The following is a 14,090-nucleotide window of genomic DNA, read 5'->3' as shown; positions in this document are numbered from 1 at the left end:
AGCAGCAGAGGTACCTGGGAAGTTGGTACTTGTTAACACCGCTAAGATAAGACGCTGGATCATAACTGTACAGCACAGGCCGTGCCGGGAGTGTACGGATTAATATTGCAGAGACAGGAGCTATAGATCAGGCATCGGCTCTCTACGGCCGTTCTCTACAGCTCGTAAAAAAAAAAAAAAAACAGATTAAAAATGCAGGTGAAATTATGCTTTTTTTTTCATCAGTTTTTCCTGCATTTACTTCTATCTTTGGTAGTTTTTCATGTTCTCATTGGCGTCTCTGGGGAAGAACATTCAAATAAAAATCATAAACACGCTTCTTTCTTTAGTACACAGAATGCAGAATTCAGCGCGAGGAAAGCGTCCTCGGAAACACTTCAATGGGATCCAAATTTTATGCTTCTTCAAGTAATTAGTAAAAAAAAAGCCCCTATTCTGACTGTACATACAACACGGCTCCTGCGTGGACAGGATTTGTTCAACTACAGTAATTGAGCGTATCCGAAATGCATGAGATTAAGGACCACATTCTAATCTGTTCGATCCCCTGCTTATTCGCATTGCACCAGGGACCGATGTTTGGGCTTTCACATGTGTAGCTAGTGCGGTTGCCTTCGGTGACTTGCATAGTTGCCAAGGTTTTCGCACGAAACCACGAAAACTCTGGGCGTCCCTACGCAAATGCAGGTGGGCAGCTGGTATCACAGGACGTCAGCCGCCAGTCTCGTTCTCAGACTGGGCGGCGCAAATATAAATCAGTCAAAATTTATATTTGCGAACAGGTGAAAAATCATTCGATGGTTAGCGACCATCGAATTATCCCCCCCCCCTTCCTTCATATGCTACCCTGCAAATGAATGTTTATGCTAAACATCCGTTCGCAAAGAGGCGGGGATGTGCGGGCCATGTCGGGGGCAGGCATTCGGTCACCCGGTAGGTGGCGTTAGATGGCTCGCTAAGCAAAGATTATACGCTGCTTAACGAGTCTCAAAGAATCACCACATAAGTGTATAAGGCGGAAGGAAAAAGATGGGGGAGGAGGGGGCTGTTTGGCCGGTCTGTCAGAAATACTTATCCTGGCTTATCCCTAGTTGGGATCTTGGAGAACAGAATCCTGATGGATCCCAGAGGTACAGTAAGTACTAGGGGTGAGGTTAGAAATACTGTAGGATCTACTGCACTCAGACCCCACTGCGCATGTGCACATCGCTGGAACAGTGGCTGCAGCACCATTTTTCCGCCAATTTCAGCAGTTCGCCATTCGACTTCCGAGGGTAGGTATTACAAAAATGGGTGCACCCTTTATAGATACACCAGTGACTAGAAGCGGGGTTAGGGTTAGGCTGCAGGTGGGGAAAGATTAGGATTAATATTTGCGGTATGGTAAAATACTTACCCAGAAGCCTCCTGGATTCAACTGTCTTTTGACTCATTTTCGGAGCCCAGCCATCAGGTATACGCCGTCCCGCCAGAGTGAAATCCCGCTCTGTGCAAGCCTGCGAATTTCCTAACACAGATTGACAAAATATCGAATGCATCTAATCCATTCGCAGGACAATCACCATCAAATGATGTTCTCAGTGTGCGCTGTGTGAGCTTAGAAACAGGCGGATCGGGGCCAGAGCCGACGTCCTACGCCTTCCACCATGCCACTGTGGGCAGCTGCCCGGGCCCCTGCAGAGGCTGGGGTCCTGGACAGCTGTACCCCTGGCACCCCCCTGTCGGCAGCCCTGCCTTTTTGGTGTGTTGACATTTTGGCCTGTCGGCCAGTACTAGTCAACCTTTTTTACTGTTGTCAAGTCAACCCATACCCGTATGGGAAATGCGATCTGGCGAATTAAAGGGTTTGGAGCAACCTGGTCCAGTACAAAGTATATTGCTTTCTGGGTACTTGTTTCCTAGCACGGCCACACCGATTTCCATCGGGGTGGTCGTGTCGGAAAAATCGCGTTGATCGCATCGCATGCGATTTGGTCACATGCGATGCGATCAACGCGACCGACCCGATTTTTTAATTGAATCAAATGTGAATAGGGTCCCTGGGACCCGATTTTACATTGGATTCAATGTAAAATATTCCCTAGACCCCCAAATTTTACAACGTAAACCCCACCCCACGATAGACGCCAACTCGAAGCGTGGCGAGCGCAGCGAGCCTGCGAGGGGCGGGGGTGCGCGTCCTCCGACCTTTTCATTCCCCTACTATCCACGTCGGCGTGGAGTTGAGAATATATAGTGTGGCGAGCACAGCGAGCCACCGAGCCCGAAGCGTGGCGAGCCCCGCGAGGGGACGCGTATAACTTCACAGGTATACGCGTCCCCTCGCCACGCTTCGGGCTCGCTGCGCTCGCCACACTATATATTCTCAACTCCACGCCGACGTGGATAGTAGGGGAATGAAAAGGTCGGAGGACGCGCACCGCCGCCCCTCGCGGGCTCGCAGCGCTCGCCACGCTTCGGGTTCGCGTCTATCATGGGGTGACGACGGGGCCATATATAATGTGAAATGGGTCATATTGGCCCATTTCACATTTTTCACATTTTTTCCTATGTGAAATGGACTTAATCAAGTCCATCTCATCTTGTGCCATTATAATGGCACAAGACCGACGCAATGCTCCCGATTTCAATGTTAAAAAATATTTTAACATTGAAGCCTATGGCAAAATCGGGGGCATCGCGTCTGTCGCGTCAGGACCAATGTTAATGGTCCCGACCGACACGATGCCCCCGATTTTTCCTTTGCCGGCAAAATGGACCTGATTTCAAAGGAAATCGGGTCCATCGCGGGGATCGTGTACCTTAACTTAAAGGTACACGATCCCAAAGATTGTGGCCGTGCTAGGAAACAAGTACCGTTTTCTGTTCCCCATTACTATGCTGCAACACACAGGGTGAGATTTAATAGGATGAGAGAAAAAGTTTTTAAAGCGGCAATCATTTACACAGCGAAACCAGTGTGATTTTGCAGTGTAAATGATCGCCGCTTTAAAAAAAAATAAAAACTGGAGATTTCTCACCAAATCTCTCACTTTCTGAATCTCTCATCCTAATAAATCTCACCCACAGTGTACATAATAACAAACATATTATGTATATGCTGTAGTATATAATTAGGGAAGATATAAATAGCTGCGTGCTGGCTCTTCCTGCACACGCTGGAGTATCACTTTGTTCTCGAAGTTTCAAAGACGCGAATCCGCAGGCAAGTATTTCTTACACAGAGGGATTGTACAATAGATTAAAGTTCAGCGATGCACAATCATCTTGAAATTGACGACCCTTGAACCAATTAAGCAATTTTAAGCTTTGGAAAACATTTCTAAGGTCAGCGCGATGGATGGCTCCATCGAGCATGTACTTAATGGCTGCGCTGTGGCTTATTTGTTAAAAATCTCAGTTACATAAGACAAAGTTTTAGTCTGTTAGAAGCAGCTTTTGCAGAGGTCACGTCTAGGGGTACATACTGCTTGTTACATTATGTAGATATTGTCAGAGCATCCAATTACTACTCCCTTGCTGCATGCACAAAGCTGGCATTCGGAGAATCTTTCCGTATGTAAGGTGAGAAAGAGAGAGTGAGAAGGGGGGGGGGGGGGACAGCACCATGTGATAAATACATGGTTATATATAAGTGCACCTGTCTATCTTAGTTGCTAGCAGACACTTTGGCCCTTATTCTGGTTGGTGCGGTCGAGCCGCATATGCGGCTCCGACCGCACCAGACGAATCCCCGCCCACCCTACGGATCGCCACGGCCGTCCGTACACGGACGGCTGGCGATCCGCATAAAAATGGTGGAGGCTACGCCTCCACCATGGTGGGAGCTGCCCCCTGCATTCGATGGTCGTCGACCATCGAAGGCAGGTCCGCACGCCGCGGCAGCTCCCGCAAGCTGAGACCACACGGACAATCGTCCGTGTGGTAGCTTGTATGGGGGCTGAAAGCTGACATCCGGCGACGTCAGCTTTCCGCCCCCATGAGTTGCGTCATGCCCTCATTAGCATGCGTACGCCCCGCGTTTGCATGGGAACGCCCATGAAACGCGGGGCGTATACATAGGGAAATGAGGGCATGAAGCCCCTCACTCCCCTATACGCCCCCTTTGCGGCGTAGTAACGTTATGTGCGGCGAATTCGCCTGCACATGCGCAGATTGACCTCTGCGCATGTGCAGACGGAAAACATCGGCGGTACGGCCGCACGCGGGCCGTACCGCGCGAATCAGAATAAGGGCCTTTATTCCTATATACCTGTGATATATGTGTGATGTCAGCTCTAGGCCGGATATGCCTGTATTCATTAAAGCTGCCGAGTAAGGACATTATTCTGGTTGACACGCAAAGCTGCAAAATTCGCACGAACGGCCGGCCAACCCCCCCAACAAGCCGATTTCTCCGGCATGCATGCAAATTAATGATTTCTACAGCGATCGCAGATCTAAGACACCTGTATGGTGTCCTAGATCTGCGGACTCCCTGTACGGGAAGCGGGTGGGCAGCTGACATCCGCTGATATTGACATTGGGTCGACACCATTAGGTCGACATGGGGTTAGCTCAACATGGGTCTAGGTCGACAGGTCATTAGGTCGACATAAGCATTAGGTCGACAGTCAAAAGGTCGACATTGGGGTTTTCAATGTTTATTAAGCTGACATGTGCTGACAGGCGGTATTTCATGCCCTATCATCCACTAGGCCAGGGCTGGGCAACACCGGCCCTCCAGATGTTAATGAACTACACATCCCAGCATGCCTTGAATCAGTTTCAGCATGGCCACATAACAAAACTAATGCAAAGCATCCTGGGATGTGTAGTTCATCAACATCTGGAGGGCCGGTGTTGCCCAGCCCTGCACTAGGCCATGGTGGGAGAATAAAATAGTGTGCCGAGCAAGTACAGTAATTGTCCCGAAATTCGGGACAAAAAAAAACTGTGAAAAACTCCATGTCGACCTAATGCTTGTGTCGACGTATTGACCTGTCGACCTAGACCTATGTCAACCTTGTCCCATGTCATAAATGTTGTACACTGAATTTTGAACTATGTAAATGTCCTTATTTTAAAGTGGCTCCCCATTGGATCTGCAACTAGCGCTAGGGCTGTTGATCCGGATGAAACGGTTGGACCTGAAAGGGTTAAACATTTAAAACAACAAAAAGATTCCAGGACAAGTTTGGGGACATTTTAGTAAAATGACATTAGACAGTTAAGCGACTGAGAAACGCTGTTCAGCGGTTTGTAACGCTGTTGCCGGTATCTTCCGCTGATCCGTCTCTTTCTACCAGATCCAGCCTAATCAATGTGACAGGTAGGCATTTATAAGACCGTTTGATCAATGGGTGATGCCACGTTCCCCTTGCCCAACACGCCTTTTTGATAACGATCCCGGCGCTCGTTAGATATCAATGTTGCAGGAGGCGAGAGATTGAATCATCCAGCCAGCATCCATATTCATGATGGCGTCAATCATTACGAGCAAGAAAGCGCCAAATTAATAGAAGATTCTGCAACAACAGAATCAAATAAACAATCTTCATATGCCATCTGTGGGTAATTAGTTAGCAGCACGCCATCTCTTCTCTGGAGTTTGTAATATAGATCTTTTTCACTTAATTTATGCAAATTTCCACAATTTTTAGGCAAAACAAATTACAGAAACGGTCGCTTTCTAATGGAAAGTAAACTTTGTTTACAGTTCAGTGAATAGAGTTCTCTTCGCGGTGAAACGCGCTGCCGCACTTGGGAGGAAGGCCGCGCTCTGTAACGGAGGTTCTAGGTAATCTATTAATGTGTGCAATAATAGAACCATTGCCCTCGCTACCATCCTAAAATTCTAACTTGTCAGCTGTTAAATAGGATTTTTCGTCTCCGTCAGCAGATTTTGGTTTATTGATGATGCTCAAGGTTCCCTTTATCCATCACTTAACGGAATAGGAACTAACCTGAGTTAGCAACATTTACCGCTTCACAAAAACCAAGCGCAGACAGCAACATGCCAGTAGCCAGAATCATTTGCTATATTCACATAAATCATTCAGGAGTGTTTGTAAAAAGAAATGTTGGTTCCGTGGTGTTGGATACATAATAAATAGAAGTTTATTAACAAATGTTGTATGAAAGAGAATTAAGAGTAAGGGTTCCAGCCACTCAACGCTAATACAGAAGTGCCCCCCCCCCCCCCCCCCTCACCCAACACCACCAATTTTTCATATTCTAAACTAAAAAAGATCTTTTTAAGTAGTGATCCAAATGCAATCTGTTACATTGTATTGGAGAGACCATGGGGTGACCGCTAACAGGCATTTTTTATGTCTGCTACAAAATATCACAACAACAGATATCACAATCATTGTATTATTTTGTGAGGCGCTTTCAGATGACCTTGTCGTTTCGCCTCTATAAAAAAAAATGCAGAATAGGAAACAATTGTTTTCTGGCGGGTAGAATTATTATAACAATGTATTGTTATCCTTTCAGTGGCGGTCACCCACCCGTATCCCTTTCTGCTTTTCTAAAACCTCACATAGGTTTCCTTCCAGCTGTCCTGTTAATTGGCCACTGTCTTCCAAAACAGCCATGGAGACGCGGCAACACCTTGACACAGAGCTGGGGATTTAACTGCGGTCTTCATATTCAATGAAGTTCTAGAATTGCTTTTCCTCGCCTCTCTGTGTAGATGAATAAGACCTTCAAATAGTGAGGTCAAACCGCACTGTGAATCCTTCTTCACAGTTGAGATGCAGAGAAATTCTGCTTTGTTTAACTTGGGCTAAAGAAACACAGCTCCGTGCTGACATTTAGCAGAGTTTTTGAGTCACTGTTTTGCTTGCGCTGACCATGACCTTAAGGGCTTCAGATTCGCAGGAGATCATTTTGACTGTTCATACGATGGACGTTTTCTGGAATATATTATAAGCGGCATACTGTGTGTAGTCCTAACTCATAGTACAAACACAGGGGCACAATTATCAAGCCCGATGAAGTGATAAAGTGGAAGGTAATAACACCGCTGCCAATCAGCTGCTGTCATTTAACTGTCCTTTTTCAAATGCAGCCTGTAACACAGCAGTTAGGAGCTGATTGGCTGGTGCGTTACCGCTTTAGCACTTCACCAGGCTTAATACATCCGCCCCACAGTGATGCACATTTTGCCGAAAACTGGTTATGGATCCAGTGGCGTAACAATAGCCCCGCAGACCACGCGGTCGCGGGGAGGCGCTGATTAAGTGTGGGCGCCAGGGGGTGTGCGGGGCTATCATGCGCTAACCTGCTGCTAAGGCCCCTCTGTTCAAGCTGCCGCCGGGACCTGCAGATCTATTTATCTCTTGTCTGGAGTCCCGGGCGGCTCTCCTGGCAGGTTTGTTAATGAAAATGACCCTCAAAAAATGGCCGCCCCCTTACAGCAGACACTTTTTGAGAATGCTAGAGGAGGCGTCGGCCTCCTCTAGCATCCTCATAAACGGTCTGCTGTTAGGGGACGGACATTTTTTGTGGGTTATTTTTATTAAGCCTGCCAGGAGGACCGCAGACAAGAGACACGTAGATCTGCGGGTCCCGGGCCAGCGCCGGCGGTAAGTAGTGGGGTTGGAGGCGGGAGGTGGGTTTTATTTTAAAGGGGGGCAGAAAAAATTGCCGGCGGGGTGGGCACACAAAAAAAGTTACGCCACTGTATGGATCACAGTGCATAAAGACGATATTGACAAAATGTGGAAAATGTTGACACAGGTTTTTTTACAATGTTTTGTGTCGCTTCTCTCTGCATGCTACAGGCTGTTCTCACAATGTCTAGGTCAAGACAAATGGTTGACACACCATAGGTTGACATTGACAGGTGGTCAAAACAAGCTTAAGGTCGACATGGGCAGGAACGACGCTCAAAAGGTGGACACGAGTTTTTCATGGTTTTTGCTGTCAATGTCGGCATGGACACCATATAAGTGTGCCGCGTCCCCTCGCATGGCTCCCTGCACCCGCCATGCTTTGGGCAGCCTCACTCTATGCCCACTTGAATAGTAAAGTATTAACCAATTCACTGTACACCAAAAAAGTGAAAACCTTGTGTCGACCTTGTAAATGCCGACCATGCCCATATCGTCCTCAAGCTTGTGTCCACAGTCTTTCAATGCCGAGCGGCTTTCCCCCTGCCCGGCGCCAACGGAGGGGGGAGGACGGCGTTGCATAGCGCAGCGCAATGCAAAGCCGTCCTCAAAGCCGCTCATCTGCTGGTATAACCAGCAGATGAGCAGGTTTCCCGGCGATGTTGTGGGAGCGCGCAGCAGCGCTCACCGCTGGGGCATACACACTGGGCGGTTTTGAGCTGAAAGCCGCTCAAACCAGTGTGTATGGGCCATTAGTCAGTAATGTAGTTTATGTGGGAGCTGACAGGTCCCTTAAAAAAAACTGAATACAATGAAGAGGTTGTGATATATGTAGGAAATATATTTGTTGATTAAACATTCGAAAATGTATTCCTATGTCTTTTTTTTCTTTGTGCAGCAAATAAGGGCGCTTGACTTTAATTTCGATAATTGAAGTATATAGAGTAAGGCTATTTGAAAGGATTACAGACTGTCCACTAATGAGAAAATCTTCGGAGGCTTCCTGTGTGTCTGAGTCAATGGACGCCATGGTAACAATGTTTTATCAAAATCTGATTAACATTCTCTGCGACAGTCTGTGTTCTCTTTTCCAGCTGTTCTCAAACACTGCATTTTATCCCACTAATAACAGAAGGGGCGGACGGCGGGAATGTTTATTTAGGGATATGCGATGAATTGTTCTCCACGGCACAGCAGAATTCTGATTGAGCCGATATCAGTGGTAAATACCTTTAGGAGGAGACGTGGCATGAAGGTTACTGAGGATTACGGACAGCAGAAAGGACTCCGAGTGCCGCAAACCGGTTGCTGACGGATAATAATGTCTTTTCTGATCTCCCGATAGATCATCAGCTAGAAAACCCAATTAACATCAGAGTACTTCACTGTGTCTCGCACAGAAAAGCCCTGGGAAAAAAAATAATTGATGTAGCCACCGAACATCATCGTTATTAAACAAACTGGTTTTGGGCTAACCAGCAAACAAGTTATTTGGACTTGGCAAAACTTTGATCTTTGATGTGTTATGAAACCAAGATCAACACTGTCAGCGAAGACCGGGCCCAGGCTGCCCTTGGAGGTAACAGAGGCGTCTGGGACAGCGAATAAAGAACAGAGAACTATGTCGGGGAAATGAAAGGCTTCTCATGGATCGTTACTAAGAAAACAAAATATAACTCTACATGAGCCCCATACCGGTTCTATCAGTACCGCGGTGTCACTATCTTGTACAGTATATGGTTGATCACTGAAATTTATAGTCCATAATATAAGAGAGGGTGTGATTGTAGCAATTTAGCACTTTTTAACACCCCCCCCCCCCCCCCCCAAGCATAACGGAGAAGCTGAACCAAGTGAGAGGAGAAGAGACCAGCAGAAACTGCTGCTTCCCTTGGCTCCAACGCATCCCAAGCCTCCCTAGCACGCCCATCCTGTACACAGTAGCCAATAGCCAGCTCTGTGTACAGTCAATTGAATCAGTGGGGGGAGTTGTCATCTCTGCCATGGCCGCACCCGCGCTGCGACTGACTCGCCTCCGGTGCTCGACCAGTGGGCAGCGGCAAGCAGCAGCATGTCAGTCCGTCGTGCAGGTGCCTGAGCCCACACAGACCATGCTGCCACTTGCTCCCCCAAGCAGCAGCTGGGGCTGCCTTACAGTAGTTACGCCACTGATAGACGCCTGTCTATGGCCCAAGAAAATGTACAGTAATAACTTTATAGAGCGCTTGTGAAGGCTGTCTACTCAATAAGAGCAGCTACAAACGGGGCTAGTCAGACGTGAATAAAACGTGAATAAAGAAGAATATGCAGTGCTCGGTTAATAATTTAAACAATTATATTGATAAAAAAATGAATTTAATAAATAAAAAGAAAAGCAAATTGCTAATAATGACATTAATGTACATATTGTAAAACCATTGAGTCACTGAGACTTGAATGATTGATGATAATATAACCTGCACTGGTCAGTCAATCTCCCAATGCGGAATCCACTTTTAGGCCAATGGTAACCCCTGGAGTCAATGGTATTCCAAGATAGACGCAGGGAGGTATCCCAGTCTGATGTAGGACTTGCAAATATGGGGGGATCTTCTCTAATGTATATTAGTATTTGGGAAGTCCAATGGGGTCCAAAGCCAAAGTGATAGCTGGAGACAATTTTGTAATCCAAGGTGTCCACTGGAGGTGTTCCAGTCCAATAAGGACGAGGAGAGATGGAGCGATCCTCTTTAAAGTGCGTTCATGGTTGGAGGTATAAAGTGTTCCAGATGAGGGATGAGAGTTGCAGCAGGACCAGATGAGTGGGCAGGTAAAGTGCAAGGTCTCAGGAGTATCCCCAACGCGTTTCGCTGTCACTTAAAGGGCAGCTTTTTCAAGGTGACGGTTGGAGGCCTCAGGCCGGTTATAAATACCCTCACTAATTGCAAGACCTCATTACGAAAGAAAATACATATTATGCATACAAAACATATAAACATATAAACAAACTAGACTGAGACAGACCTATATTAATGAAGCAAAAATTTAAAGTACAGTAAATCTGGACTTTGATCGTAGGAAACAGTATATCATTCCATTGAAAAACGGCATATAAACTTATAAACCGGATATGAAACATCACTTCCGGGTTCAGTAACCTGTATAAATAAACTTTTACACACACACACAATATATATATATTCTGTAGACCTAATAAAAACCACTGCTTAAGTTGGATACATCCAGTACATGTGTATATATTAATTTGCGGCAATAAAGGAATAAAATAATAAGATAAAAGTACTACAAACCGTTCTACCCGCCATCCAATCAGAGTGGGCGTAGCTGGAACGCATATCTTTGACAATGCAAAAGTGTCTTATTGTAATGGAAGTTACAAACACACTTAGCAAAAGGGGATGTAACACCGGAGCATATATTTCTATGGGCTCTGTTGACGTCACTTCCGTCTAATGACTCGCATTGCGGAAGTGTCCCGTCCCAAGGGGCCCCATAAATACCCTGAGCATCCAAAATGTTGCCAGAGGAGCATTGTTAGACTACCGTGTGACATCATGACATCATATGGACCTTCCCACACTCCCAGAAAAGTATTGCACTACATTATGACATCACATGGATCTTTCCACACTCCGAGGAGCTTTGCACCACATTATGACATCACATGGACCTTCCCACACTCCCAGAGGAGCATTGCACAACATTATGACATCACATGGATCTTCCCACACTCCAAGAGGAGCTTTGCACCACATTATGACATCATATAGACCTTCCCAAACTTCCAGAGGAGATTGCACTACATTATGAAATCACATGGATCTTCCCACACTCCAAGAGGAGCTTTGCACCACATTATGACATCACATGGACCTTCCCACACTCCCAGAGGAGCATTGCACTACATTATGACATCACATGGATCTTCCCACACTCCCAGAGGATCATTGCATCACATTATGACATCACATTGACATTCCCACACACCCAGAGGAGCATTGCACTACATTATGACATCACTTGTACCTTCCCACACACCCAGAGGAGCATTGCACCACATTATGACATCAAATGGACCTGCCGGTACTCACAGAGTCCTTTTGATGTTCTTCAATAGGATAATAAAAATGTTTGGACACACAAAATGGTTTCATCCATGGTACAGTTTGTGGTCAGTCATTTTACTTTCAATGTGACACACTGTATGTATTAAGCTACTTCCAAAAGACCTGGAGCCTGATTTGTAGGAAATACCGGTGTTCACACAGCTGAGCATTTATCGGTAGACTGTGGAAGCGACAAGGTACTCTATTGATGGCGGCTGCAATCAACAGTTAAAATAAAGTGCTATGGTTGGTTGGAGGAAGGCCCCAAACCGGTATCTTGCCTAGGGCTCCATGAGGTCTAAATCCGCCTCTGTATGGTCTTGAACAGCACTATAACAGTACAGCAGTACACCCTGTGCCAGCTCTGCACATTAAGTTAGTGATGTCATGATGTCGCACCCAGGCGGTGGGGTCACCAGCTATGGGAAGTAGATCTTAGCAACTCCACAAAGTGCCTGTGTGTAGACCCCCGATGACGCTCTACAGTACCGCTACTGGTTGCACGGTGTTCCAGGCAATGTGCTTTGCTGTAGGGTAGTAAAAGCGCCATCCCCGGGGCCTCACACTGCGTGCAAAGACCCTTTAGTTAAGACCCTAGTACTGCATTTCCTGTCGAGTACAGAAGACAGTATTGACCAGACACTAGACATTATGATGAAGATATTTACTTACTTTGGATGATAACAGCAGCTGGAGAGCCAATCAGAGTGTCCTTCCCCGGTCATAATGATCTCCCCGTTGGGAATGGACCACATCTTCCAGAGACGGTCATCGCTGGCTGTTACCAGAATCTCCTTACGGGGGTGCAAGGCCACACTGGGAAAAGAAAAAATAAATGTGTCTGTTAAGTATAATTGTACTCATGACTGGTGAGAGTGGGGGTAACTGTTTTATATTTGGGACAGATACCCCCATCACATATTATACAGTACACATATTATACAGCCCCCATCACATATTATACAGCCCCCATCACATATTATACAGTACACATATTATACAGCTCCCATCACATATTATACAGTACACATTTTATACAGTCCCCATCACATATTATACTGTACACATATTATACAGCCCCCATCACATATTATACAGTACACGTTACTGTCGTGGGACATATCACGTTTAATTTATACTGATTTATTCATATACTGTGCTCCACATGGCCAGAGTATGTTCTGCACATTGCCCACCTATACCAAGCTCTAATCCCACAAGAGAGAATGTTGGAACGGACCTCTCTGCAGGCAGCAGTGTGTGAGCATCTCAGACATGCTGGGCTGTACCACCTTGCTAAATATAGGGCAACGCAGACAAATTCATAATTATGTTGTCCAATCTTTAGCATTATTGTCAGAGGAGTAATAGTCATCGGCAATAGAGAGGCCCGTGATAATTCTTCTGTGTCCCAAAATCAAGGGTTAGATGCTGTTGTAGGGAGTAGAAGATAATCTAAGTGAGAGAATGAAAACCACATGAGGGATGAGGGCCCTGCTCGTAAAAGGGGAGGGGCTGACACAGATGGGGTAGACGGTGACCATGGAACAGGAGTTAGGATGAGAGACTCTGCTTAAAGTCTTATGGGGAGAGGAAGAGAAATCCAGAGATATAAGTTGGTTTCAATAAACCCTCTCGTCGACTTTTTTGACAAGTCAATATTTTAAATGTCGGCATTTTGAACGTGTCGGTATTTTGACCATGGCAGTATAACGGATGTCGGCATTTTGAATGTGTCGGTATTTTGACCATGTCAGTATAACGGATGTCGGCATTTTGAACGTGTTGGTATTTTGAGATTAAGGGCCGCTCTAGAATACCTTTAAACATTTTATCATTTAGATTCGGGACTCGCCGTGTGTGCCGGTTAATGGGGGTGCAGCCTTGCGGAAAGAGGGCCTCATGGCACTCGTGGCACAGCCGCGTGTCTATCACTCTGGAGACGTGGCCAGCAAGCATGGAGATGTCGCTCAGCCCAATCCCTGGAGGAGAATCCACATGAGCCTCCTTCTCTATTAAAACGCCCCTGACACCTGTAATAATCCCTTAACACGCTTGTACGACGCGACATAGGGCCTGATTCAGGTCTGATCGCTAGGCTGCGTATATTCGTAGCCTAGCGCCTCCCTAATGATCGTCCCCCTGCCGGCCGAATCCGCTCACTCGCATGCAATCCGCTCACGAGTCAACGGGAGAGAAATCATTCAATAGTCGCTCAACCGCAACATTGCGTAACCATTGGCATTACGTCTCACACCCTACGTCTGCCTCAAGGTGCCAGCAGCGACAAGTCCGGCACTGGGAGTCTGTTACGGCAGCGCGATGGTTAAGCTGGGAACGGTTCTGCCGCTAATCACAATCATTTCCAACATTTCCAGCTGTT

At 46.5% G+C, this 14,090-nt stretch overlaps 1 protein-coding gene across 1 annotated transcript in view; it reads right to left on the bottom strand.

Moving 5' to 3' along the window:
• Positions 1 to 14,090, bottom strand: part of SPAG16 (sperm associated antigen 16) — a 713,525-nt gene that overhangs the window by 362,689 nt on the left and 336,746 nt on the right. Inside the window, exon 11 of the mRNA XM_083154490.1 lies at positions 12,380 to 12,523. Coding sequence (XP_083010616.1) covers positions 12,380 to 12,523 — 144 coding nt within the window. The remainder of the gene's footprint in view (positions 1 to 12,379; positions 12,524 to 14,090) is intronic.

Source organism: Crinia signifera, chromosome 7, assembly GCF_055691185.1.
Source record: "Crinia signifera chromosome 7, ASM5569118v1, whole genome shotgun sequence".
NCBI lineage: Eukaryota > Metazoa > Chordata > Amphibia > Anura > Myobatrachidae > Crinia > Crinia signifera.
This window is presented reverse-complemented; position numbering and strand designations above follow the sequence as displayed.